Source organism: Schistocerca piceifrons, chromosome 4 (assembly GCF_021461385.2).
Source record: "Schistocerca piceifrons isolate TAMUIC-IGC-003096 chromosome 4, iqSchPice1.1, whole genome shotgun sequence".
Taxonomy (NCBI): domain Eukaryota; kingdom Metazoa; phylum Arthropoda; class Insecta; order Orthoptera; family Acrididae; genus Schistocerca; species Schistocerca piceifrons.
The window spans coordinates 566,710,513-566,738,207 of record NC_060141.1 but is presented as its reverse complement, the minus strand read 5'-3'; the positions used below and the strand labels follow the sequence as shown (position 1 = coordinate 566,738,207).

At 40.0% G+C, this 27,695-nt stretch overlaps 1 protein-coding gene across 1 annotated transcript in view; it reads left to right on the top strand.

Moving 5' to 3' along the window:
* LOC124795266 (probable enoyl-CoA hydratase echA8) overlaps positions 1 to 26,392 on the top strand; it is a 67,931-nt gene extending 41,539 nt beyond the window's left edge. Inside the window, exons 4-6 of the mRNA XM_047259215.1 lie at positions 8,504 to 8,653; positions 13,326 to 13,486; positions 26,208 to 26,392. Of these exons, the coding sequence (XP_047115171.1) occupies positions 8,504 to 8,653; positions 13,326 to 13,486; positions 26,208 to 26,297 (401 nt within the window). The 3' untranslated portion in view covers positions 26,298 to 26,392. The remainder of the gene's footprint in view (positions 1 to 8,503; positions 8,654 to 13,325; positions 13,487 to 26,207) is intronic.
* The last annotated feature ends 1,303 nt before the right edge of the window (positions 26,393 to 27,695 follow it).

Below are 27,695 nucleotides of genomic sequence, written 5' to 3'. Positions count from 1 at the left end.
TTATAGTGCTTGTATCCCTTAAAGATAGAGCTGAGAACATATACAGCTTACATAAACTTAGTTCCTCACAGTTTCTTACAAGTTCATATACACTGAACCAAACACACACACACAACTATTTTGCGCGTTCACCGTATCCAGCTCAGATGACCAAAAAATGTATGCCACTGTTCACTTGTAGGTCTCTGGTTCCTGCATTCATACTCTTTGTTTTCTGAGTGTATAGTATGATATACTTTTAACTGTATGTATCATGGTATTCAACACAACTCAAGTAGGCCATGGAAATCAGAAAATATGTTAACAGTTTTAACAGACGTATTGGTTAAGTATATAGCTACTAAGTTTTGCTGCTCGTTACAATGGAAAGATAAACTTGGAGTTATTATTTATTCACAAAGTCTACACACTGTTGTTGTGATGCAATGCTCATCACATATTGATTTTTTACATTTTTTGCAACTTTTTCTTGTTTTCGTTTTGTTTATTTGAGATGTGCTTGCAAAACAGTCACAAACCATTTTCAGTTATACAAATGCATTTCATTCTGACTGAGCCTACACTCATTGGGGAACTAAAATTAGAGGTCCTTTTATCATGCACTCAGTAGTGGATTACACAGAAAATTTTCTCAAGATGTGTATGTAGATGTAGATCAGGTGTACTGATGTTAGTATACACAAGCACCAGGTTATTCCTCATTTGTATCTTAGGATTTGATGGTCTACAGATAATGGAAGCCATTACCAAATATTTTCCCAGAACCATTAGAAATAGTCTGTGTCTATAAGTCATGTTCTTTGTTTGAGGATTGTTTTCTATGTAAATAACATATGCTGCTAAGGAAGCAATATCCAGAATATTGTAAAAAATGCTGGGGCCCATCTCTGTGTTCTTCTTTTTACATGGTAATGGCAACAAAACTTGTCCATATTATCAACATGCCTTTTATGCTGTTATATTAATGCATAACATGTAGCTTTTAAAGTGGGTCAGAAGTGGATGCATCATAATGTATTGTGAACAACATTAGAACTGCTTTTGTTCTTCTTTGGGACATATGAACTCAGGGAAACATTATCTTCACTTAATCAAAATACAGGCAACAGTTCTTGCCATGAAGGTTGCATTTATGAAGATATGTAGGTCTTACTTCTTTTCACAGTACCAACTACGGACAGGCCCAGTCATAAACGGCCTTGCTAATGGTGGAGTTGTGAAAAAACTGTCAGTGATTATTAGAGACCGGATTATATGCATTTGCATATTTGGCTTCTTTTCACCAGTTATTGTATATTTTAACTAAAACTAGTGATGAGGCATAGTTTTGCTCTGTGTTTACAATATTTTAAAAGTTTAGACTGGAGGTCTTCAGCTCGATCTAGTTTTGATGTCTCACTGATTGACCGCAACCTAGAACTGTGTGCAATTGTTAACTGAGAGGCAACTGCCTAGCGAAATCATTACAGAACAACTACATGAACGAGCAGACTGAGTCAATGCTCCTGCGCCCATGTCCCCAGTTAATCGCCTCCACTGTCATACCGTTAAAAATTAAACTACGCAAGCTTTTAGTCTCATGTCCATTGTTTCAGTTTAGCTTTCTATTTACTTGTGCACAGCTGAACTTTTTTACGGTGTGTAGTGTGTAATGTGTTGTGCACCATGCCATCCAAAAAAAGAAATGTCGTTTCATAGATAGCTGACCATCCTGAAACATTTACATATGACAAAATTGTTTTATATCGTCAAGTTTGCCAGAGAAACGTTTCATGTAAAAAAGTTTTCCAATAGACCAGCATTTCAAGACAAGTATTCACATCGCAGGAATGCAGAAGAAAGGACAACAACAATTTCTGAAAGTAGCAAGCTGCAGTAGCAGGGATTTGTCCAAAGGAAACCAAAAAAGTTGATTTAATATAGATCTAAGTGAAGCATTCATTGCAAGCAATGTTCCTCTTCACAAACTTGCAAACCCTATCCTCAAAGGTTTCCAAATATTGCTTAAATCAAAACATACCAGATGAATCAACATTACTTAAAAATTACATACCAACAATTTACGTAAATGTTCTGGAAGAAATACGCAATGAACTCAACGACAGCATTATCAGGATTTCAGATGATGAAATTACAGACACTTATGGCCGTTACATTGCAAATTTAATTGTTGGTACTTTAAAAGAAGAGCCTTCTTCTTATTTAGTAGCTTGCAGAGAACTTGAAAAAGTGAATCATTCTATGATTGCCAGGTTTATGACTGAGGGGACTAGAAAAATATTTCCAAAATTTTCTGCAGATGAAAGGGTGTTTGTGTTTAATTCAGATACCGCTCCCTATGTGACCAAAGCAGGAAAAGCCCTCTGAATATTTTATCCCAATTTGATTCATGTCATGTGCTTTTCTCATGGAGTACATCGCCTTGCTGAAGAAGTACGTTCCATATTTGCAAATGTAAATAAACTAATTTCATCCACAAGTAAAGTGTTTCTAATGGCTCCTGCTCGCAACAAGTTCTACAAAGAAAAACTACCAAATGTGCTTTTACCTCGCGAACCAGTGGTAACTCGTCGGGTTTCATGGGTCGAAGCTGTGTTGTTCTACAGTGAACATTTTGAGGCCATTAGAGGGGCAGTAAATGACTTCAATAGTGCAGAGGCTTTGGCAGTTTGCCGGTGCAAGGAAGATTTTAATTATTCTGGTGTTAAAAAAGACATTGCTGTGATTAGCACTCATTTTCCCCATTTACCGGCAAGTATTAAAAAGTCTGAAACTCGAGGTTTGGGGTTGAATGAATCTATTCAGTTAATGAATAAAATTATTCTAGTGAATTCCTCATTGCTGGAGGTATTCCCAAAAAACTTAAAGTAAAGTTTAAAAACATTTTAAACAATAATCCAGGCTTTGAACTCTTGTGCCAAATTGATTGTTTTATTAATGGGATGGGCGAACTTTTAACAGAAAAAGTAATTGCCAACATAGCACCCAAATTCTAATGCTGCCCAGTCACCTCAGTTGGTGTAGAATGGTCCTTTTCTGCTTATAAAAATGTTTTAAGTGATCGAAGACACAATCTTGCTCCTGAACTTTTGGAACAGTACTTGGTTGTATATGTTTACAATAGTATAAAAATGTAAAATAAATTGTAAATGATTTATTGGTCCAATAGTATTAATTAAAAGTTAATGCTGTTCAAACAATTTATGATTGTATGTTTTTTTTTTTTTTTTTTTTTAATAAAATATTACGGATATTTTGAGCGTGCCCCTCTGCGGGTGATTATCTTGAAGTTGGTCCTGTACATATCGACTGTTTCGCTGCAACGCACCCGCATCGCATCCACTTGTTACTGACAACAGTAGCAAAGAATGAACAGTTCTTAAAATTAGGTATGTGTCCCCATTTTGCAAATTTTTAGAAAATAATCCCAGAATGGGCCCCCTTCCTAACCTCTACCAGGAAGTATTCAGAAAATGATATCAGTGTTCTAAATGTACCGATTTTTCGCGTGGCTGGCATTTTTCATCATAACTGATATGCACAGTTTCGACTTTGAGATATAATGCATGCAGTATCTACCATGTTTTTTTATTATTTGATCTTGCATGTTTTGACACTTTTCATGCATTTTTTAAACATTTTTCATGCATATTTTAAGGTATTTATGATGCATGTAATCCAGTATCTAGGGATTATATTTCTCCTGGTGCCTATGAAATGGTAGCATACATCTTTTGCTACCCTCTCCTTTTGATTAGTTTCTCTATCAGAAGCAGATTTATCTGTATAAATTTTGCCGGTTATCAGATCAGAATTTTGCAAATCACAAACCCACCAAATCTTCAAGCCATATTTGGCTGGCTTTGAGGGTATGTATTGTCATGGCAACTTCCACCACCAAATGTAACAGCAACACCAAATGTAGTGGGAAGAGGTAGAAGGCACCGTATTAAGACTCGTCTGAGCTTTCCTAATTATTTATTGTTTCCAGCTACAATACTATGTTTCACAAAACAACCTATTGGATCCAAAAATTCATTATCCTGCAATGGTTCAGTAACACATACTGTACCCACAGGTACATTCGACTCCACACTTACCCAAAGCGACTGCCCGGTGCCACCAGACACACACTCAAGCAGTTCAATTGGTTTGTTCGTTATGTTGAACACCTCTCGCAACAGCTCTGCTTTGACAACAGTTTCCTCTAGCTGAAATAACATTCCACCAAGTTCCACAGTTCATTGTCCAAGGTCAATTTTGGCTTGATGTTGATGCAAGAAATCTACTCCTAGGTTCATGTCATAGCCCTCGCTTACCCATGGTACTACCTCCATGCAGGCACCAAATCAGACTTTCCCTACGTGGAAGTCAACTGTCACTGACCCCAATGGTGTGACCTCCTTATCCCCCACTCCACGCATCCTATAACTTGGTGGGTCTAACTTCCTTTGTCCCATTAAACTCTTAGTAGCTACTGACACTTGCGCCCCTGTGTCCAACAAAATCTTAAACTTTTTAGTTCCTACGGATCCTACCACTGAACATTCCACCTCTGCATACGTATTTGTAGCATTGAAATTAAACGAGAGCTCCCTTAGGTGGGTCGTGGGCCCCCTCTGCTGTTTAACAATTGTCCAGCCCTACTACCTCACCTTCTCCATCCTCCACACTGCTGATTTCCACGCCTTCCTCTATTCCTTGGTGACTAGGTAAATTGCCTCTGCACATGTCCTGTATGACCACACCTATAACATTTTATTCCTGCTGTAAATACTGCTTGTCAATCACATACCCCTGTTGCCAGGTATATTTCCTCACATTGGATTGCCAGCTAAATGGCCGAATACAAATATTTCGGAGTCCCTTCACACACTTTCCGTGACACATTTGCCGGTAACCCCCTCAAAAATACATCAAGTGCCCTTTGCTCAGCCCTCTGCAACAAAATACCATTCACTCTGACCCAACTCATAAGTATACTCGTTAATTTCTATTATCCTGTCTGCAAATTTCTCTACCGTCTCCCCCTGTCTCTTTGTCATTGTACTCAACCTCTCCCTAAAGCACCGAGCACTATTCTGTTTCTTGAACCTTTGTGAAAGCCACTCCTTCAACTGCTTAAACTGTCCTGTCTTCCTTGAGGCCTCAGAACACCTTACATATGTCTTCGCTTCACCCATTAATCTAATCTTGGCTACATGTAACGACTGTTCATCTGACCAACTGCTCATCACAGCTGAAGTTGCCAAGTCCTCCACAAACAAACACACATCCTCAGATGCCTTGTCAGAAAAGAGAGTAATCAAACTCGTGGCAACTGGATCAATCTCCTGCTGTGGCACCTTAGGCCAAAACGACTGATCCGATGCGGTTTCCCACTCATTTCTAGTTGTTAATTCACTTCTCAACTGTGTATAGTCTGCTGTCAGTTGTGCTACCTTTTCCAACAAAATCCGTACCGCTTCTGGTTCCAACACACCTTGCGTTCCTGACTCTGCCATTGTGTTGCTTTTGTTCCCCGTTAATCCCAAAACAATACAATTAAGTACAAAAATAACCCGACTCCCTACACCTCAGTACCATCATACACATCAATGTCATACTCAAACCAATACAAAAGTAATGAAATGTCATGAAAAAAAAAATCTTACTGCCCCAAATACACTAACACTTACTCTGGCAACAAAAAATACTACGCCCTAGCAAAACATCTACAATGGCCTGCATAGAGCCATACCCAAAAAACACAAAAATGAAAGAAAACGTCCAACACTCAAAAGAAAACTGGCCAAAACTCACATCTTGTGACTATAATGCAGGCGGTCGACTCAAATGTCGTACTGTACAGCCAATGTCCACTATTCTGACACCAAATGTAGTGGCAACTTCTGCCACCGAATGTAACAGCAACACCAAATGTAGTGGGAAGAGGTAGAAGGCACTGTATTAAGACTCGTCCGAGCTTTCTAAGTGATTTATTGTTTCCAACTACAGTGCCCCGTTTCTCTCAGTCTGCGCCACCGGGGCCAGCAATGCTGAGGACACCACTTCACTGTCTGCGAAATGTCTTAGCACGGAATGGCTGCCTCAGTGACCCAAGCATGCACTGCTATGTGTTGGCCTTGTACGGCAGCAGAGTTGCGACGTTGTCAGGATGGCAGCCAACTCAGCAGCCTTCACCTCTGCCGCCTCAGTGCCACCTGCTGCAAAGCAACCCGCGGCGCGCTCCCTCGCCAGCATATCTAAGAACGCAGTGACATCGAGTGCCCACAATCCGGTGTACGAATCTGTGGCCCTCACCCTGGATGTCTCCGGTGCATGTTGGGAGCCAAGACGACTGCCCGCAGTAGCGAGCCGTGGAGTGGCCCATCGCTGGATGGCTACGGACCCCGCGTCAGCTTCAGAGGGTCGAACCAGCGACCATCTGGGGACTGGAACACTGGTGCCCCATCTGCTGCTGTGTGTAGCCAGTGGTGTGACATGCCCCACCATCCAGGAGAGCTGCCGTACTTGAATGCCCCGCGTTGGCCTCAGAAGTTCGAACCAGCGACCCACTGTGGACTGGAACGCTGGCACCCCATCTTCTGCTGTAAGTAGCTGGTGGTGTGACATGCCCCGCTATCCAGGAGAGCTGTCACACTTGAATGCCTTGTTAGTGAACCAGCACCTACTTATACATGGCTGTGTGCCTCTGTTTTGCTAACATGCTGCTCCGAGTCATGTACTCATAACAATTAAGTTGCGATAGTGGGCCCTTTCTGCTGTAACTTGCACCATGCAAACCACTGCGTTAACTCTTTTCAGCAGTTTGATGGCCCTGTGGCCTCCATTCTACTTCACAACAGCTGGTAGCATAACTTACTGTCAACAGGCCCACACCTGGCTGTAACTTGTGTGCTCAGAAATGTTGTACCAAATCTAACTGTGGTGCCGCTACAGTATTGAGTAAATCTTGTGTTTCCTTTGTAAGGGGAAATCTGCTTATCAACAGTGAAACAATCAGGAGGCAAATAGTTTACCGAAGATTAAATTTAGTATTTCAAATATGTCAGATATTGCAGTAGCTTTGTCACTTTTCAAACGCTCAGCCCTAGTGTTCACATTATCAAATCCTAAAAATCGGCTTTTTGGCCAAGACCTTTTGAGGGCTAAACTTGCACAATACAGAGGAAATGCATTTGTTTTCCACATTTGCTTTGTGTGTTCACTGTTACAGAATCTTACTCCATCTTCAGGCCATAAGTGGCCCATCAGGGCCATCCGACCACCGTGTCATCCTCAGATGAGGATGCGGATAGGAGGGGCGTGTGGTCAGCACACCGCTCTCCCGGTCGGTACGATGGTATTCTTGACCAAGGCCGCTACTAATCAGTTGATTAGCTCCTCAATTGGCATCACGAGGCTAATGACAACAGTGCATGGTGGCCTGGATGGTCACCCATCCAAGTGCCGGCCAAGCCCAGCAGCGCTTAACTTCGGTGATCTTCCAGGAGCCGGTGTATCCACTGCGGCAAGGCCGTTGCCTACAGAATCTTACTCCAGCTGTAATCAGTATATGAAGATAGGCATAAAATTCTTCAGTTGTAAATGGCTTCCATACTTTTGCTGCTCTTTCCAAATTTTGTTGTACCTGATTTGCCTTCCTGATGGTTTCACATACTACTGTGTCATGCATTTCATCCATAGATATACTCTTGAAGGTGTCTTTTATAAAAAGAATTTTTGTTGCACATTATAGATCAGCCCTCCCCACAAAATATTATGTTTGAATAACTTTAAAGTCACAAAAGGTTCCTTATGCCATTCAGTTCCATCTTTACCATGTAGAATGCCTGCAGAAAACAAAATTGCTTCACTGTTTTTGTCAACTCTATCATTTTCATCACTACTCTTATCTCAACTTCAGTATCATTCCAAGCATCAATGGCATCTTCAATATTCGAAGCTTTCGAATTTAATTTCTTTTGCTTCGAAGTTTAATCCACTGTATTCAGATTCAGAGAGTTCTCATATATCATCAATGAGAATTCAGATTTGAGGTTCATTGTAGCAAAGCTTACACTATAACGAATAGTTCATAATGTGCAACAATAGCCAGCAAGAATTAGAATGCACTGTTGTAGTGATGTACACCCAGAGCTGAGTGGCTGTACAACAATAAATTCATTGGGTTCCTCTAGTAACCAGTTTATAGAAGAAAGTATAATTTTTTTGTGTGGACACAAGGATTAATGAGTGATTAAGTCGCCTCTTCAACATAACATGCTATTGCATGAGGCAGCCTCAATAAATTCCCGGGTTACTTCCCTATTACAGTCTTCCCAGCAAAATACCAAACTGCAATCTTCACATCACTCCATTCTGAAATAGGTATGCATTATGTAGATTAATAATTTAATATAGCAAGCAAATCAGATACTGGGGACTGGACGTAATCTCTACTTCTTTATACATTTGAATGACTGCACATCTACATCTGAACAAATCTTGTTTTTCACAGGTGTACCACTTGTAGATGGTGGCACTGTCCGCCTACAAGCAATGGTTGGCCTGTCACGAGCACTGGATTTGATTCTAACAGGACGACCAATTAAAGCCAAAGAAGCCTTTGAGTGGGGTCTTGCAAATCGAGTGGTTGCCTGTGGAACAGGTAAACAGTATGAAGTTCTTTTTATATAGTCTTAGCATTCAGTTAGTGAAGGAAGCAAATAAAGAATGGCAACTTCTGTCCTTCAATGTGTGTGCTCTGCATACAGTGACACAATTTGTTCCTATCGTAAACAATTTAAATTCATCCTTTCTCTCTGTGCATTTTATTCTGTTACTTCACATAGACTAGTTTAAGTGTCTCATCTTTTAAAAATCCACACAGTATATTGTTTCATGTTTTCACATTACTAGAATTGACCCAGTATCTTCAAAGAGTAAAAAAATATTAATTAAAGTTAAATTTGGAACAATATTCAGTTTGAAAACTTCACAGCAACTACTTTTATTGTGATCCTCTCTAAGAAATTTTATTTTCAAGAGGATATTCCAGGGAAGCACCAGCATCTGGGACAGCTTTTGCATGATGCACAGAGGTCCTGCCACAAGAACTGAGCCACTTACAGAAAGTATTTGAGGGAAACTGTGACTGAAAAGGTTGGCTGGCTCCTGAAGATGTGTAAAATGGATTTAGTCTTCAGGGCTCCAACAAAAATTTGCAATTTGTGAGGCCAATAAAAGGTGATGTAGGCCTCAGAATCCCCATAATATGCTAAATGTCATGTGGTGTGGACAGTTTTATGTGAGATGGACTGTGTGCACTCTTGAATAGCTCCAGATAGAATATGAGATGTGTTCCACCTACAATAGCCTCAGAAATCAATGGTAGCAGAACATGCTCTAGAAAACAGGCAATGATTTGCTTTTGAGAAGACTTACATTATTAACTTAAAAATGTCTATGGGAAAGCATAATAAAAGAAATTATAGAGATGACAACATCCCCAATAAAGATGACACTGCGCAGCTAAACCACAACTTGGGATACAGGACACAGTGATTCTGGTTGAGGCAGGCACACAACTTAAACATTATCTTATATGTCATTGGAGTGGGCACCAGTGATGTCACAGTTGGTAGCATGGCTGTATATAGATGGAAGCAGCAACCGCATGACATCCTTGATGATTTTTGTTATATGGGCTTCTATCTATGGTCTAAGGCATATTGAAAAGGAAGGATAGGTCACTCAGACTCAAGACTGAGAGGACCTACCCGTTATTGTCCAGAAGCTTAGCGACATTTTTAGGTGTGTAGAGTTCTCACGTGTTCAACTGGATCACATTGTAAGTTCACCATGATATTTCAGCAAGCAGGCTCATTGCCAACTTCACTTAGTTCCTGATGACTACTGCTCTGCTTGTGTTGGCATCCTACATTCATTGGCTGTTACCCTCTCCTTCACTCTGCTCCTGTCACTATCTGTGCAGTCACCATGGTGAGTGGTGAGGCTGGCAACGTCCAGCTGTGGACAAATTGGGCATTGCTCTCCTCATCACCACCCACTGTAGCGGCTGCTCGGATGGTGACAGGAGTGGAGTGATGGAGAGGGTAATGGCCAGTGTGTATAGGATGCCAACATAAGCAGAGAAATAATCATAAAAAAGATCAGGAACCAGCTGAAGATGGCGGTGAGTCTGCTGGAGTATTGTGGAGATGTTATGATATGACACAGGCGACACCCAAGAATTCTACAAGTTACAAATTTACCAGGAAAACATCAGATCACTTTTTTAGGCTTGTTTATATGTCTACTGACCACTCTAGAACATACTAATATTGCTGGAGACATCATCAGACATTATAAAGACTCACATGCAGTTAGAAGAAGTGATCAAAAATTATATTAAACTGATTTAGAGAAATAAGTTTCAACTTACAAACTTGCAGATATTTAAGATAATTCTCATTTATTGTTCCATCTCAGTTGCACACTTTTTAATTTGATTGCATGTTTTGATCACTCTGCATCATCTTCAGATCTAAAACAAAGTAAAACTAAATACACTGAAGCACCAAAGAAACTGGTATAGGCATGCATATTCAAATCCTGAGATATGTAAACAGGCGGAAGACAACACTGTGGTCGGCAATGCCTATATAAGAAAACAAGTCTCTGACACAGTTGTTAGTTCTGTTACTGCTGCTATACAATGGCAGGTTATCAAGATTTAAGTGAGTTTGAATGTGGTGTTACAGTCAGTGCCCTAGCGATGGGACACAGTATCTCCAAGATAGCAATGAAGTGGGATTTTTGCAAACAACCATTTTACGAGTGTGGGACATTTGTAGCTGGAGAGATATAGGACCCCTGATATGTCTGGATACAACTCTGCCTTGCAACATGCTGTTCAGAAGAGATCTCCACCCTCTTGTACTCTTATGGATTTATGGACAGCCCTGCAGGCTTCATGGTGTCAGTTCCCGCTAGCACCACTTCATATATTATTCAAGTCCATTCCATGTCATGATGCAGCACTTCTGCTTGCTCGCAGGGGCCCTACACAGTAATAGGCAGGTGTACCAGTTTCTTCGTCTCTTCATTGTGTATACCATTTAATTTTTGACAAAAGTAGAAAACAAAGGAATAATACATAAATGTAGAATTTACCTAAGAACTGCATCAGCAACCTGCCTTGTCTACTCAGAACAACGTATCAGAGTACTGTATTTTGCAACTTTGGTCAATGTTTTAAATAGGCAGATGTTGGAGGCAGCGGGAGAGGGGGGAGGGGAAATGGAGTGAGACTAATTGTAGGAGGGAAAAAGAAGCAGGGGGGGGGGGGGGGGGGAATGGCGGGGAAGTCATGAATTTAAACAAGAGAGGTCATTTTAAAATTATAGAACGTGATGTAAAAATTCTCATTGAAAGACTAATAGCGTAGAACAATGTGTATCTAAAATATAAACAATATAAAATAAGGAATTATAAAATGGAGGGAGGGAGGGATTGCGAGTTGGCAAAGAAGATGACGGAGGGGGTGGGAGGGAGAGGAATAGTGGCAGGGATGCTATGGGTTCAACAAGAGACTAAGGCTGCAAAAAGTGAATAATGTAAAAAAAAAAGTCTGTTAAGATACCAGACTAGATGCATAAAACTGTAAAAGTGGATAGAACAGCAGATTTTGAAATTGGAACTAGCTAAAACTAACAAGTGTCTGAAGATATTCAAAGTGTGAAACTTTTTAAGTATAAAGTCATAAGTTGTTACTCTGAAAATATAAAAATGTATAAAGATTTTTTTCATTAAAATGTTAAAAGTGTAGGCCTAGTATGATGGATGTATAAGTAGTGAAAAACATAAAGACCGTAAAATTACAGAAGTGGAACTATGTAGAGAACCTAGAACTGCATGAAGAGTCATTAAATACTATGAATTAAAAAATGAAGACATTGAAAGTACAAAGCCAATAAAAAATGTAAAACAATAAATTATGAAAGTGTAGCAACTAAAGTTATAGGGACATGGTGTGACATTTATGGTTAACTGCATTTGCTTGTGCTGGTGGCATTGTAGAGCAGATAATTTTGCAGTATGTACAAAGCCTGTCTCTATGCCAGCCTGCTGCTAGAACAGTGCATGAGCTGATGTATTGCTGCTGTCTCTTCTGGGTGAGTGGGGCTGTTGATCATACATGTGCTGTGGTGAGGTGGTCAATTGGAATAGGCTTTCAAAGTTTCTAAAAAAAATGCACTTGATAAAATAATTCTGCTGCTGATGTAATGAATGTATTGCCAGGCTCTTGCAGACAGTGTGTAAAAATCTCAATCAATCATTGTCAGGAGGTGCCCTTAGGTTCATTGTGCAGCTCTTCCAAATGTGTATCTACCTATTTAAAACATTGACCGAGTTGCAAAACACAGTATTCTGGTATTCAGACAAGATGGGTTGCTGACGCAACTATTCAGGTAAATTCTACATTTATGTACAATTCTTTTCTTTTCTACTGTTATAAAATATTAGATGGTACATATTTAGTTTTACTTTGTTTTTTATTTGAAAATGATCCAGAGTGGTTGAAACATGTTATTGAATCAAAAACGTGTGCAACTGAGACAGAACAATAAATGAGAATTATCTTAAATATCTACTTGTACAAAGTTGCTGAATTCTCCCGAGACAATTATGTTGGCTATAGTTACAAACTTGTACTTGATTCTCTTCTAAGATATCTTCTTAATCTAACATTGCTTCCATTAAACAGAATGTGAACTGGACAGCTCATCCAAAATGAAAAATTTCAATGTTTTCCATGTTTATGAGCGCTTGACAAGGTGTCAGTTCAAGATATGTCCTTGTGGCAGGTCTGTTTTTGCCTTTGTCATAATAATGATTAACAGTTTCTTTCAAATTTTGAATATCTTCAGATCAACCATAAATACAGTGCAGCTGCCAGTTCTATATGCTGTGTGCAACTTCCATAAGTCTTCCATTGACTTTATCATATTAATTTACGTATTTTTATGTATGTTATGTGCTACTTTGCTTATTTTCAGTTTAATTACAATAATTAGAGAGATGGCAAAAGAAGATACTTTAGATTGTCATAATGCGCTTACACACACATCATTTTTCTTTCCTCCGTATTTTATTGTAATCTGGTCCAAAGATTCAATTTTTAAATATTTTTGTTCTGGTTTTATACCAGAATATTATTAGTGAGAATATGCACAAAATTAAAGAGTTATTTGTGTTCTGTGCATGTGCTCTTTCAATTGGAATTTTGGTAGCCTTTTTGTATAATTAGATGCTACATAATTACTGTATACTTCCAGCCCTGAGTCAAGCAGTCCAGCTTGCTTCGTCTTTAGTGAAGTTCCCACAAGCATGTATGTTAGCAGACAGGGATTCAGTTTATAACAGTGCCTTCAATGCAAAAACCTTTGCTGAAGGAATGGAGTATGAAAAGAATAGTGCATCTGATGAAGTCATAGCTGTAAGTAATTTGCTTATTTAATGAAGTTGCCTCATGTAGACTTGTTTTATGGAAATCTTATTTTAATTAATATTTTTTACTCTTTTGCCCTATACAAGGAAACACAGTAGTAAGACGTTTTTCTTTTGAGAAGAACAGTTTTTATACCCCCATTGAGCCATTTTAATTTTCCACAATTTCCCTAAATCATGTGATACAAATAACCAGATGCTTCCTTGGAAGAAGGCAAAACTGTTATTACTGATACTTGGTGCCACTAACAAATGTTGTTTCATTATTGATTACATTTATACAGTGTCTTTGATTAATTACTAGCATTGGACAAAAAGTTGAAGCAGCTATTTTGAGCCAGATGGAACGAGTTAGGAAGCCCAAAAAACAGTTCAGTAACAGTAAAAAGAGTACACGATATGTGTGATATCTTCATTAAAAAACTTAAAACTGAAAAAAGTGAGTAATAATAGCTGGGAGAGAGCGTTTAATTACATCTCAATGAGGATTAAGTGAACCAACCAAGATAGATTTCAAAGTCCAGTCAAGATGTTCAGGCTATTAATAGCCCCAAAGAACAATTTTGATGTAACAATCGCCATTTGTGTTATGTTATGCTGGAGAGCTGTGTTGAGCTATTGATATGCAGTAGTTCAGTAATTTTTGTGTATGTGTTGCTATTCTTGTCATTTAGAAACTCTTAATGCGTGTCATATGATAAATAAATAATAGAGAGCAAATAAGGATGGGCTGCTTACCAGTGTGCACTGCAGGCAGTAAATTGAAACCTATTTTCTGGACTACACAGTTATGAGTGACTAAGACAGACTGACTGACTGCTAAATGGCAGTACTAACATGAGGGCACTCCTGACGCATGATCAGTGTGTTGAACCCCGGTTGTAAGATTTAGAAGCACTCAGGCCTGGGCTAAGACTGTTGTGAACGTAGGTTTACCAAGGTTTAACACTATGCACATGTCTTCCAAAACTCTTTAGGTCCTGGTAGACTAGCATACTACATATAGGATTGTCAGAGGCCCTGTTGCCACGTGAGAGTTCCTACGATGTGGGTTTCCTAGTTAAGTTTTTAATATAACTGAGGAAGCAGCAGTGTTTTCATTTATTTATTTGTTTTTTAAGCAGCTTTCTTTCTAGTTTACTTAGTCAAATTTACCTGGCATATGCATGAATAGCATTAAGCACTACCATGATTGTTTACTGTGTACAGAGTAAGTTTTTATGATGTCCTTGCCTTTTCTTAATGCATACCTTGACCTTTCTCACATCATCCACCTTGTGGGTGGGATCAACATGATGAATGAATAAATATGAGGTCTATTCAAAAAATTCCAGAACAGTCATAATTTCATGTCAGTGGTGTGTTAGGGTGAAATGTGGTTGGCATCCCTGCACACATCTGTGTTTAATAAGTAAGGCCATGCTGATAGTTTTGTTTGACTTCATGTGAAGAATTATTTCATAATGAATTTGTTCCACTGGGACAAACTGTTAATCAGTGGTACTACCAGGATACGTTGCGACACCTGTGAGAAAATGTGACAAGGAAACTGTCTGAAATGTGGTGAGACAACTCATGGCTGTTGCATAACGACAATACCCCCTCACATTCATCCCTGTTGGTGCATGACTATTGCATAAAAAATGAAATCACTGTGCTGTCTCACCCTCTGTACTCTACAGATCTGGCCCTTGCAGACTTTTCTTATTTCCAAAGTTGAAAACCCCACTGAAATGATGAAGATTTGCAATGATAGACAAGATAAAAGAAAATTTGCAGTCTGCACTTCATGCAATCCAGCAAGAGGCGTACCAAACTGCTTTGGGAAGTGGAATCGGCATTTGGAGCAGTGTATCAATTGTGAAGGAGAGTATTTCGAAAGAGACCATGCATAATAAGTAAAAGATAACTGTAGAAAAATTTTGTGGACGAAGTTCCAAAATTTTTTTGAACAGACTTTGTATGACTGAATGAATGAATAAAGGAACAAAAAGAGGAAGGACTGTGTTACTGGAAGGGTCTTGGTAGACTGTAAATAATGGAAGGAGTAAAGGTAACAACTCACAATATATTTGGGCTGAGCAGTAGTCATAGGCATATAAACAATAATAAAAATGTTGCTAAGGCCTTGGGGCCCTCTCATTCTGGAATCTAATGACCTCCCTTTCCTTCTCAACCTTTTCTAATCTGCTGCTCTCTTCTCCCCTGGGGAAGAAACTAATCGCTCTGAATCCTAGGATATTATAGTGTATTTTTATATATGTACAAATGTCTCACCTCCTGAAGGTAACTACTGGCCGGCAATTCTAGCAGTGCTCATAACATTACAATACATCTACATCTACATCACACTTTGCAAGCCACCTAATGGTGTGTGGCAGAGGGTTCTTTTGATACCACTATCTGATCCCTCCAACCCTGTTCCACTCGCAAATAGTGTGTGGGAAGAATGATTGTTGGTAAGCCTCTGTATTGGCTCTAATTTTTCAAATTTTCTCCTTGTCTTCAATATGTGAGATGTACGTGGCAGGAAGTAATATGTTGCCTGACTCCTCCTGAAAAGTGCTGTCCCAAAACTTCAATAGTAACTCTCTCCATGATGCACAATGCCTCTCATGTAACTTCTTCCAGTGGAGTTTGTTTAGCATCTCCGTAACGCTCTCTCACCAGCTAAACAATCCCGTGACGAAATGTGCCGCTCTTTGGATCTTCTCTATTTCCGCTCTTTGGATCTTCTCTATTTCGTCTATCAGTCGTACATGATAGGGGTCCCAGATAGATGAATAATACTCAAGAATTGGGCAAACAGGCACCTTATAAGCCATTTCTTTCATGGACATTTCCTTAAGATTCTTCCGATGAATCTGAGTCTGGTGTCTGGTTTTCCCACTGTATGTTTTATATGGTCATTCCACTTAAGGTCGCTCAGGATAGTTACTCCTAGATATTTTACGGCAGATGCTGTCTCCAGCTGTTTGTCATCAATAGTGTAGTTGTACGGTAGTGGATTTCTTTTCCTATACATGCACAATACACTACATTTATTTATGTTCAGGGTCAACTGCCAATGCCTGCACCAATCATCAATTCTCTGCAGGTTGTTCTGCAAATTCTTGTCATCTTCTGATGTTGCTACTTTGGTATAGACAACTGCATCATCTGTGAATGGCCTTAAAGAGCATGCAATGCTTTCTACTAGATCATTTATATATATTGTGAACAGCAACGGTCCTATCACACTTCCCTGTGATATTCTGAATATTACCTTTACATCTGTCAATTTTGTTCTGTTAAGAGCAATGTGTTGAGTTCCGTCTGCAAGAATGTCTTGAATCCAATTGCAAGTCTTCTCCAATACTCTGTGAGCCCATATTTTTTTAATTAATCAGCAATGCGGGACAGTGTCAAATGCCTTACTGAAATCAAGGAACATGGCATCTACGTGAGCGCCATTGTCCACTGCACTGTGTATCTCATGGAGAAACAGAGCGAGCTGAGTTTCGCAGGATCTATGTTTGCAGAATCCATGTTGATTTGTATAGAGATGATCATTTTCCAAAAACATGATAATTCTTGAGCATAAAACATGTTCCATAATTCTACAACAGATTGATGTCAACAATATTGGTCTATAATTGTGTGGATCTGTCTTACGGCCTTTCTTAAAAACGGGAATGACCTGTGCTTTTTTTCCAGTCGTTAGGTACCTTTTGTTGCTCAAGCAATCTACGATAAACTACTGCTAGAAAGGGAGCAAGTTCTTTTGCATAATCTTTAAAGAGTCTTATAGGTATCTCATCTGTTCCTGACACCTTTCCACTACTAAGCGATTTTAGCTGCTTTTTAATTCTGCAATCGGTTATCTCAATATCTGCCATTTTGACATTGGCATAACGATTGAAAGGATGGACAGTGTTACAATCTTCTGCGGTGAAATAACTTCGGAAGACCGAATTCAGTATTTCGGCTTTCTCTCTGTTATCTTCTGTTTCGGTGCCGGTGTGGTCACTGAGAGAACGAATAGATGATTTTGACCCACTTACTGATTTTACATACAACCAAAATCTCTTAGGGTTTTTACTCAGGTCGGTTGACAACATCTTACTTTCAAAATCATTGAATGCTTCTCTCATAGCTCTCCTTACCCTCATTTTCACTTTGTTCAGCTTTTATTTATTAGCTAGGTTTTTACTTCTCTTGAATCTGAAGTGAAGTGCCCTTTGTTTACGTAGTGCTTTTTCAACATGGCAATTAAACCATGGTGGATCTTTCCCATACCTTAAAACCTTACTAGGGCATATTGAATGATGCCTTTGAATTTTTTTCCATTTGTTCTCCACATCTTTGTCCTCTTCACTGAATATTTGATGCTGACTGCTGAGGTATTCTGAAATTTGTATCCTGTCACCCTTGCTGAGCAAATATATCTTCCTACCTTTCTTAACATTCGTTATAGGCCCTGTCGTCATAGATGCTGTCACAGCCTTATGATCACTGATACCTTCCTCTACGTTAACTGATTCAATAAGTTCAGGTCTATTTGTTGTCAGGAGATGTAAGACATTATCCTTTTGAGTTGGTTTTCTAACTATCTGCTCAAGGTAATTTTCGCACAAGACATCCTGGACAATGCCTCATGAATCCCTGTCTCGGGTGCCAGTTTTGATGGCATAAGACTCCCAGTCTTTACCTGGTAAGTTGAGGTCACCCCCTGTTACAACAGCATGATCAGGAAAATTAATATTGATATTCTGCAAGTTGTGTCTGAAGTGCTCTACAACTACAGATCCTGACCCAGGTGGTCTATAGAAGCATCTGATCACCATTTTTGACCGGACAAATGTAAGGATGTAGAGGCGCATATCACTAGGGGTAAGATAGATACTGCCTACAGGAAAATTAAAGAGACCTTTGGATAAAAGAGAACCACTTGCATGAATATCAAGAGTTCAGATGGAAACCCAGTTCTAAGCAAAGAAGGGAAAGCAGAAAGGTGGAAGGAGTATGTAGAGGGTCTATACAGGGGCGATGTTCTTGAGGACAATATTATGGAAATGGAAGAGGAGGTAGATGAAGATGAAATGGGAGATATGATACTGCGTGAAGAGTTTGACACAGCACTGAAAGACCTAAGTTGAAACAAGGCCCCGGGAGTAGACAACATTCCATTAGAACTACTGACAGCCTTGGGAGAGCCGGTGCTGACAAAACTCTATCATCTGGTGAGCAAGATGTATGAGACAGACGAAATTCCCTCTGACTACAAGAAGAATATAATAATTCCAATCCCAAAGAAAGAAGGTGTTGACAGATGTGAAAATTACCGAACTATCAGTTTAATAAGTCACAACTGCAAAATACTAACGCGAATTGTTTACAGACGAATGGAACAACTGGTAGAAGCCGACCTTGGGGAAGATCAGTTTGGATTCCGTAGAAATGTTGGAACACGTTAGGCAATACTGAACCTACGACTTATCTTAGAAGAGAGATTAAGGAAAGGCAAACCTACATTTCTGGCATTTGTAGGCTTAGAGAAAGCTTTTGACAGTGTTGACTGGAATACTCTCTTTCAAATTCTGAAGGTGGCAGGGGTAAAACACAGGGAGCGAACGGCTATTTACAATTTGTACAGAAAGCAGATGGCAGTTATAAGAGTTGAGGGACATGAAAGGGAAGCAATGGTTGGGAAGGGAGTGAGACAGGGTTGTAGCCTCTCCCCGATGCTATTCAATCTGTATATTGAGCAAGCAGTAAAGGAAACAAAAGAAAAATTCGGAGTAGGTATTAAAATCCGTGGAGAAGAAATAAAAACTCTGAAGTTTGCCGATTACATTGTAATTCTGTCAGAGACAGCAAAGGACTTGGCAGAGCAGTTGAACGGAATGGACAGTGTCTTGAAAGGAGGATATAAGATGAACATCAACAAAAGCAAAATGAGGATAATGGAATGTGGTCATATTAAGTCAGGTGATGCAGAGGGAATTAGATTAGGAAATGGGACACTTAAAGTAGTAAAGGAGTTTTGCTGCTTGGGGAGCAAAATAACTGATGATGGTCGAAGTAGGGAGGATATAAAACGTAGACTGGCAATGGCAAGGAAAGCGTTTCTGAAGAAGAGAAATTTGTTAATGTCGAGTATAGATTTAAGTGTCAGGAAGTCGTTTCTGAAAGTATTTGTATGGAGTGTAGCCATGTATGGAAGTGAAACATGGACGATAAATAGTTTGAACAAGAAGAGAATAGAAGCTTTCGAAATGTGGTGCTACAGAAGAATGCTGAAGATTAGATGGGTAGATCATATAACTAATGAGGAGGTACTGAATAGGATTGGGGAGAAGAGGAGTTTGTGGCACAACTTGACAAGAAGAAGGGACCGGTTGGTAGGACATGGGACATGTTCTGAGGCATCAAGGGACCACAAATTTAGCATTGGAGGGCAGCGTGGAGGGTAAAAATCGTAGAGGGCGACCAAGAGATGAATACACTAAGCAGATTCAGAAGGATGTAGGTTGCAGTAAGTGGAGAGCTGCATCAAACCAGTCTCAGGACTGAAGACCACAACAACAACACATGGGCTAGGTTTATGTAACAAATACAAGATGCCATACAACAGTATAGATAGTGAGGAATAAGCACAACTACAATGACTGTCATTGTACAAAAGTACATGAACTACATATACAATAACATAGGCAGTGTAACGCACAACATAAAAAAAAAACAGCCAATAGCTACTGTACAAGTATAGTTAATGATCTAACAGGACAATAGTTCACATTGGATACAATTTATGGTGTAGCCACAAGGCAAGATAGGTACAGTACAGTTTTAGCTAGTGTTAAATAACACAATGAGTGAAATCAGAAAGAGTGATCACCAGGCGGTGATGGCATATATAGATGGCATGTCGTAGGTGATGCTGGAAGGTGCCTGCACAGCCCACCATGTGCGGTCGCTTGGCAGCAGTGTCTCCCCCTGGCAGCCATGTGAAGTACAAGTGGATAGTTCCTGTGAATTGTTATGGGTGGAGGTTACACTCAACAACCGAGCTAGGTTAATAATTGGCTCCTTTTACCGACCTCCCGACTCAGCAGCATTAGTGGCAGAACAACTGACAGAAAATTTGGAATACATTTCACATATATTTTCTCAGCATGTTATAGTCTTAGGTGGAGGTTTCAATTTACCAATTTACCAGATATAGACTGGGACACTCAGATGTTTAGGACCGGTGATAGGGACAGAGTATCGAGTGACATTATACTGAGTGCACTATCTGAAAATTACCCCGAGCAATTAAACAGAGAACCAACTCGTGGAGATATCATCTTGGACCTACTGATAACAAACAGACCTGAACTTTTCGACTCTGTAAGCGCAGAACAGGGAATCAGTGATCATAAGGCTGTTGCAGCATCCCTGAATATGGAAGTTAATATGAATATAAAAAAGAGAGGAAGGTTTATCTGTTTAGCAAGAGTAATAGAAGGGAGATTTCAGACTACCTAACAGATCAAAATGAAAATTTCTGTTCCGACACTGACGAAGTTGAGTGTTTATGGAAAAAGTTCAAGGCAATCGTAAAATACGTTTTAGACAGGTACGTGCCGAGTAAAATTGTGAGGGACGGAAAAAACCCACCGTGGTTCAACAACAAAGTTAGGAAACTACTGCAAAAGCAAAGAGAGCTTCACTCCAAGTTTAAACGCAGCCAAAACCTCTCAGACAAACAGAAGCTAAACGATGTCAAAGTTAGCTTAAGGAGGGCTATGCGTGAAGTGTTCAGTGAATTCGAAAGTAAAATTCTATGTACCGACTTGACAGAAAATCCTAAGAAGTTCTGGTCTTATGTTAAATCAGTAAGTGGCTCAAAACAGCATATCCAGACACTCCAAGATGATGATGGCATTGAAACAGAGGATGACACGCATAAAGCTGAAATACTAAACACCTTTTTCCAAAGCTGTTTCACAGAGGAAGACCGCACTGCAGTTCCTTCTCTAAATCCTCGCACAAACGAAAAAATGGCTGACATCAAAATAAGTGTCCAAGGAATAGAAAAGCAACTGGAATCACTCAATAGAGGAAAGTCCACTGGACCTGACAGGATACCAATTCGATTCTACACAGAGTATGCGAAAGAACTTGCCCCCCTTCTAACAGCCATGTACCGCAAGTCTCTAGAGGAACGGAAGGTTCCAAATGATTGGAAAAGAGCACAGGTAGTCCCAGTCTTCAAGAAGGGTCGTTGAGCAGATGTGCAAAACTATAGACCTATATCTCTGACGTCGATCTGTTTCAGAATTTTAGAACATGTTTTTTGCTCGCGTATCACGTCATTTCTGGAAACCCAGAATCTACTCTGTAGGAATCAACATGGATTGCGGAAACAGCAATCATGTGAGACCCAACTCGCTTTATTTGTTCATGAGACCCAGAAAATATTAGATACAGGCTCCCAGGTAGATGCTATTTCCCTTGACTTCCGGAAGGCGTTCGATACAGTTTCGCACTGTCGCCTGATAAACAAAGTAAGAGCCTACAAAATATCAGACCAGCTGTGTGGCTGGATTGAATAGTTTTTAGCAAACAGAACACAGCATGTTGTTATCAATGGAGAGACGTCTACAGACGTTAAAGTAACCTCTGGCGTGCCACAGGGGAGTGTTATGGGACCATTGCTTTTCACAATATATATAAATGACGTAGTAGATAGTGTCGGAAGTTCCATGCGGCTTTTCGTGGATGATGCTGTAGTATACAGAGAAGTTGCAGCATTAGAAAATTGTAGCGAAATGCAGGAAGATCTGCAGCGGATAGGCACTTGGTGCAGGGAGTGGCAACGGACCCTTAATATAGACAAATGTAATGTATTGCGAATACATAGAAAGAAGGATCCTTTACTGTATGATTATATGATAGCGGAATAAACACTGGTTGCAGTTACTTCTGTAAAATATCTGGGAGTATGCATGCGGAACGATTTGAAGTGGAATGTAGTCCATCAACAAAGCAGGTGGCTTACAAAAAGACTCGTTCAACCCATACTTGAGTATTGCTCATCAGTGTGGGATCCGTACCAGGTCGGGTTGACGGAGGAGATAGAGAAGATCCAAAGACGAGCGGCGCATTTCGTCACAGGGTTATTTGGTAACTGTGATAGCGTTACGGAGATGTTTAGCAAACTCAAGTGGCAGACTCTGCAAGAGAGGCGCTCTGCATCGCAGTGTAGCTTGCTCACCAGGTTTTGAGGGGGTGCGTTTCTGGATGAGGTATCGAATATATTGCTTCCCGACTGGAACAGAAAAGGGAGGTAATGACAGTGGCACGTAAAGTGCCCTCCGTCACACACTGTTGGGTGGCTTGCGGAGTGTAAATGTAGATGTAGATGTAGAGGTGGAAAGGTGGAGACAGCAGGTGTTGAATTCCATTTCTGTGGCAGAACTCACTGGAAACCGGGGAGCAAAATTGTGGTCCACTGTAAGACACCAACATGAGAGGAAGTCCTTCAATATCAAACATTCTGTTGAGTGCTGCAGCTGTAACCTTTGCACTCCTTGACTGACACTTGACCACATACTGAAAGTTGGAGTATGCAGCGAGGAAAATCAGTCAGGTGGTATCCAGGAAGGGGCCCACAAAAGTTGACATGAACCTTTGAAATATTGCTGGTGCACCTCAAAAACTAATCATTTGAAACAATACAGGGTGTATATGAATTCTGGGAACACTTTCAGTTATTTATTGCACAAGACCTAAACATTGTACAGATGTCATGCATATTTTATTTTGAAGAGAAACCCTGAAAGTTATTTTACAAACATTTGATATGCGAACCATGAGTGACCCGGCAAACGTCAATATGGTAATTGAATTCTTGCCATACCCATCCCAGCATGGCATCATTGACTGTGGCAGTTGCTTCCTGTATTCTCTCCTGGAGCTCTGCTACATCACGTGGTAGAGGCGGTTGTAGTGTTGGCTGAAGAGCCAACACAGTGTTTCTAGAGGAGGCTGAAATGCACGCGTTTAATTACACGCTGACTGGCAGGAGGTCTGGAACAGGACAATATCTTGAGAATTGCAAATAAAGTACGTAGTTGATATAATACTTAACTTTAATCCACAATTGTAGAACATCTCTCTTAACGGTACATGTTATAACCACAATATATATAGCAAAGGATTATGGCGCCTTGCTAGGTCGTAGCAAATGACGTAGCTGAAGGCTATGCTAACTATCGTCTCGGCAAATGAGAGCGTATCGGTCAGTGTAGCTTCACTAGCAAAGTCGGCTGTACAACTGGGGCGAGTGCTAGGACGACTCTCTAGACCTGCCGTGTGGCGGCGCTCGGTCTGCAATGACTGATAGTGGCGACACGCGGGTCCAACGTATACTAATGGACCGCGGCCGATTTAAAGGCTACCACCTAGCAAGTGTGGTGTCTGGCGGTGACACCACAGCGGTACATACACCAGATCCTTAATGTGTCCCCACAGAAAAAAAAGTCACATGGAGTGAGATCTGGTGATCGGGGAGGTCATTTCATGCAACAGCTGTCCCCTTCTGTAGGACGGCACCTGCACTCACCATGTTTGCGACCAGAGTTGACTATCAGCAAATTACCAAACCATGCTGTGGCAGTATACATGGTGTGTGTGTGTGTGGGGGGGGGGGGGGGCGGGGAAAGAAAAAAAAAATAAACTTTCAGGGCTTCTCTTCAAAATGACATATGTATGATATCTGTACAATGTTTGGTTCTTGTGCAATAAATAATTGAAAATGTTCCCGGACTTTATGTACACCCTGTATAATCCATGCAGCATGTTGACTACCAGAATCTTCTGTGATTCTTCATCCAGGGGTAGTTAAGAGTAAGCTTTGGAGAGATTGACCTGCAGAAACTGCTAGCTTCTCGCAAGTGCAAAGAAAAGCTCATCTAGTTTTGGAATGGGATACATATCAACCTCTGACCGGGAATTGAACATAACATTAGTCTCCATAAAAGCACAGTTTTCCTGACAGGTTTTGACAACAACCAGGAATGTTGCCCACTGACATACAGACATGGATTCAATGATGCCCAAGGCTGTCAATCTATCTAGCTCATTTTTGACAGCATGCCCCAGTGCGAAGGGCATGAGTCATGCAGAGAAGAATAGAATTTAGCAGGGATGCAGAGGCACTTATGGCCCACATTTTCCCAAACGAACAGCATTTCTTTGCTGAGAGATGAGCTTCTTTCCTGCAAAAGCTACTTTCAGTAGCCATAGGATTTGAAAAAGCTCAATTGAATGTGTGTAAAACAAGAGTAATTACAATGACTGACTGTTCCTGGTCAAGTTAGGTCTGTTAACAAACCATGTCCAGTAGACAAGCTGAATGATTAAAACTTGTTATGGGGCACTCCTAGAATGAGAGTCTGTGTTGCTTATCGCTAGTAAACCTTTGTGGAATAATTTAAGCCATGTAGACTACAAGTGTCAAATATCAAACTGCTCATCTCAGCATCCTCTACATTGCCATGGAAAGTTTTAAACATCCGCCAATACACACTACATATGCTGCCTTACAGAATTTATTGTTGAAAAGCTTCACCTGCTCATGATGTGTAGTGTTTCCTTGGTGAACACAATTAACTTGTGTGAAAAGGGAAATGTGGTGTTGTGTAAAATAATTTTTGATCCTTTAATGAAGATGACAAATCAAAATAATTAAAATCCACATCTGTAGAAATACCCTGAAATCATTCCTTAACTGGTTTGTGACTTCACTGTTTCTCCTATCAAAATCATAATATATTTTATTTCTTTCTGCAGTTTGTTAGCTTTTACTTTTCTAAAATCAGATAACTTCATTATACACAAGTGTCCAAAATACAAAAATTATAAGAAGTAAAATCTAGAGAACAAGTTATGAATTTATGTAAAGGTGCTGCATGTGCTCTATGAATACAATGTTGTGCCTTCAGTAACTTCTTTGTTTTTGGGCTCTAACAGCACCACAGAATCACTAAACTAAACTCCGTCCGAACAGACCTTGGCGGGTCCAACGGTACCGACCGGCCGCCGTGTCATCCTCTGCCCACGGGCATCTCTGGAGGCAGATACAGAGGGGCATGCGGTCAGCACACCATTCTCCCAGCCATATGTCAGTTTATGAGAGCAGGGCCGCTACCTCTCAGTCAAGCGGCTCCTAAGTTTGCCGCACAAGGGCAGAGTGCACCGCACTTGTCAATAGCACTCAGCAGACCGGATGGTCACCTATCCAAATGCTAGCCCAGCCCGACATTGCTTAACTTTGGTGATCTGATGGGAGCCGGTGTTACCACTGTGGCGAGGCCATTGGCACAGAATCACTAGTGTATTCATAAATAAGTAAATGGTTACTATGACTAAGCACCCCAACAGAACATCGAGGCCATAATACTGACAACCAGTGTTTAAATCACAGTTGAAATTTTTGTACCAATGCCAGTGAATTGTGTGCTTCAATAACTCATGGCCTCTTAAAAAAATGCATTGTATGAAGGATAGTGAAAAGAACCTGGACTCAGTGTATGAAATATTATTGCAAAGGGAATTTTATGTTTATTGGGCTGGCATTACTAGCAGAGAAGACATAAAGGCAGAGATGGAGGTGGTGGTGATGTGTATGTAGTGAGTTTGTGTCAGTTTGAACTGATGTTAAATGTTAAATGTTTCAGGAGGCTGTTAAAGGAGCAAGAAGGTTCCTCTCTGGCACTGGAAAGCATGGGACAACTCAAAACTCGACAGAAGATTTTTCACCACAATGACACTAGTTTTACTTTAAATATCATATGTATAATACTTGACTCTATAATGACACTTGGTAATGTTTCATGAAATAAATTTTATTTTATCAAAAATAGCAATGTACTGAAGACTTTCTGACCGTTCACTGTGTGTAGGTCCCATCATCAAGAAGAATCTTCAGAGATGTGGGGTGACTCAAGGTATACATTAACAAAAGAAAAACAGTTGTTAGAAAGTGTCACTACAGTGTGCTTACACAGGTCAAATTTAACACAAAAAAACCAACACATCAGCTGCTTATATTGCAAGAAGCTGTTTCTTCTTTAGTCATATGAAATGAGAGCTGTTTGTCTCCTGCTGGTAGCTTAGTATTTATGACCACATTAATACTCATCAAAGTTATCTACCTTTGTAACAGTTACGTAAATTTGTAATAATTAAGGCTTGTTTACAATGAACATTAACAGTCGTCATGCAACCAATGAGTCTTTAAAACATGAATCAAAATTAATTAAATAGTGTCTGTGGCCAATAAGATTTTTTTAAATTTTCTTTTCATTTTGTGAGAATTTGTTTCTTTCTTATGCCATGTTTGTTTGATAACAGTTTGAAAGACCATTGTGTCAGAATGTGGACCCCTACTCTGGTTCCTAGAAAGTCAAGCGAAGTGTTCTTTTGTGTTGTTGTTTTGTGATTGTATAGATAACAGTTTAACTTAATCTTGATCGTGTTGAGGTCCACAGTTGATATCTATTTATATTAATAAGAAACCACCATTGCTATATTTATACATATTTATTACATCACAACCGATTTCATTCAAAAGAACATAATCGGTTTAACTGCCAATAGTCTTCATAAGAAATCCCCACAGATTTGTGCCATGACTTGAGAAGTCTAGTTGTCTTATGCAGTCAAGTGCCAAAGAAACTGGTGTAGGCATGCACATTAAAATACAGAGATATGTAAACAGGCAGAATATGGTTCTGTGGTTGACAGCGCCTATACAAGGCAACAAGTGGGCACAGTTGTTAGATAGGTGACTGCTGCTATAATGGCAGGTTATAAAAATTTGAGTTTGAACATGGTGTTACAGTCCGTGCACTAGCCATGAGATACAGCATCTCTGAGGTAGCGATGATGCGGGGATTTTCCTGTACAATCGTTTCACAAGTCTATCGTGAATATCAGGAATCCAGTAAAACATCAAATCGCTGCAGCTGGAAAAAAATCCTGCAAGAACAGGACCAACAATGACTGAAGAGAATTATTCAACATGACAAAAGTGTAACCCTTTCGCAGATTGCTGCAGATTTCAGTGCTGGGCCATTAATAAGTGTCAACGTGTGAACCATTCAATGAACATCATTGATATGGGCTTTTGGAGCCGAAGGCCCACTCATGTTCCATTGACGACT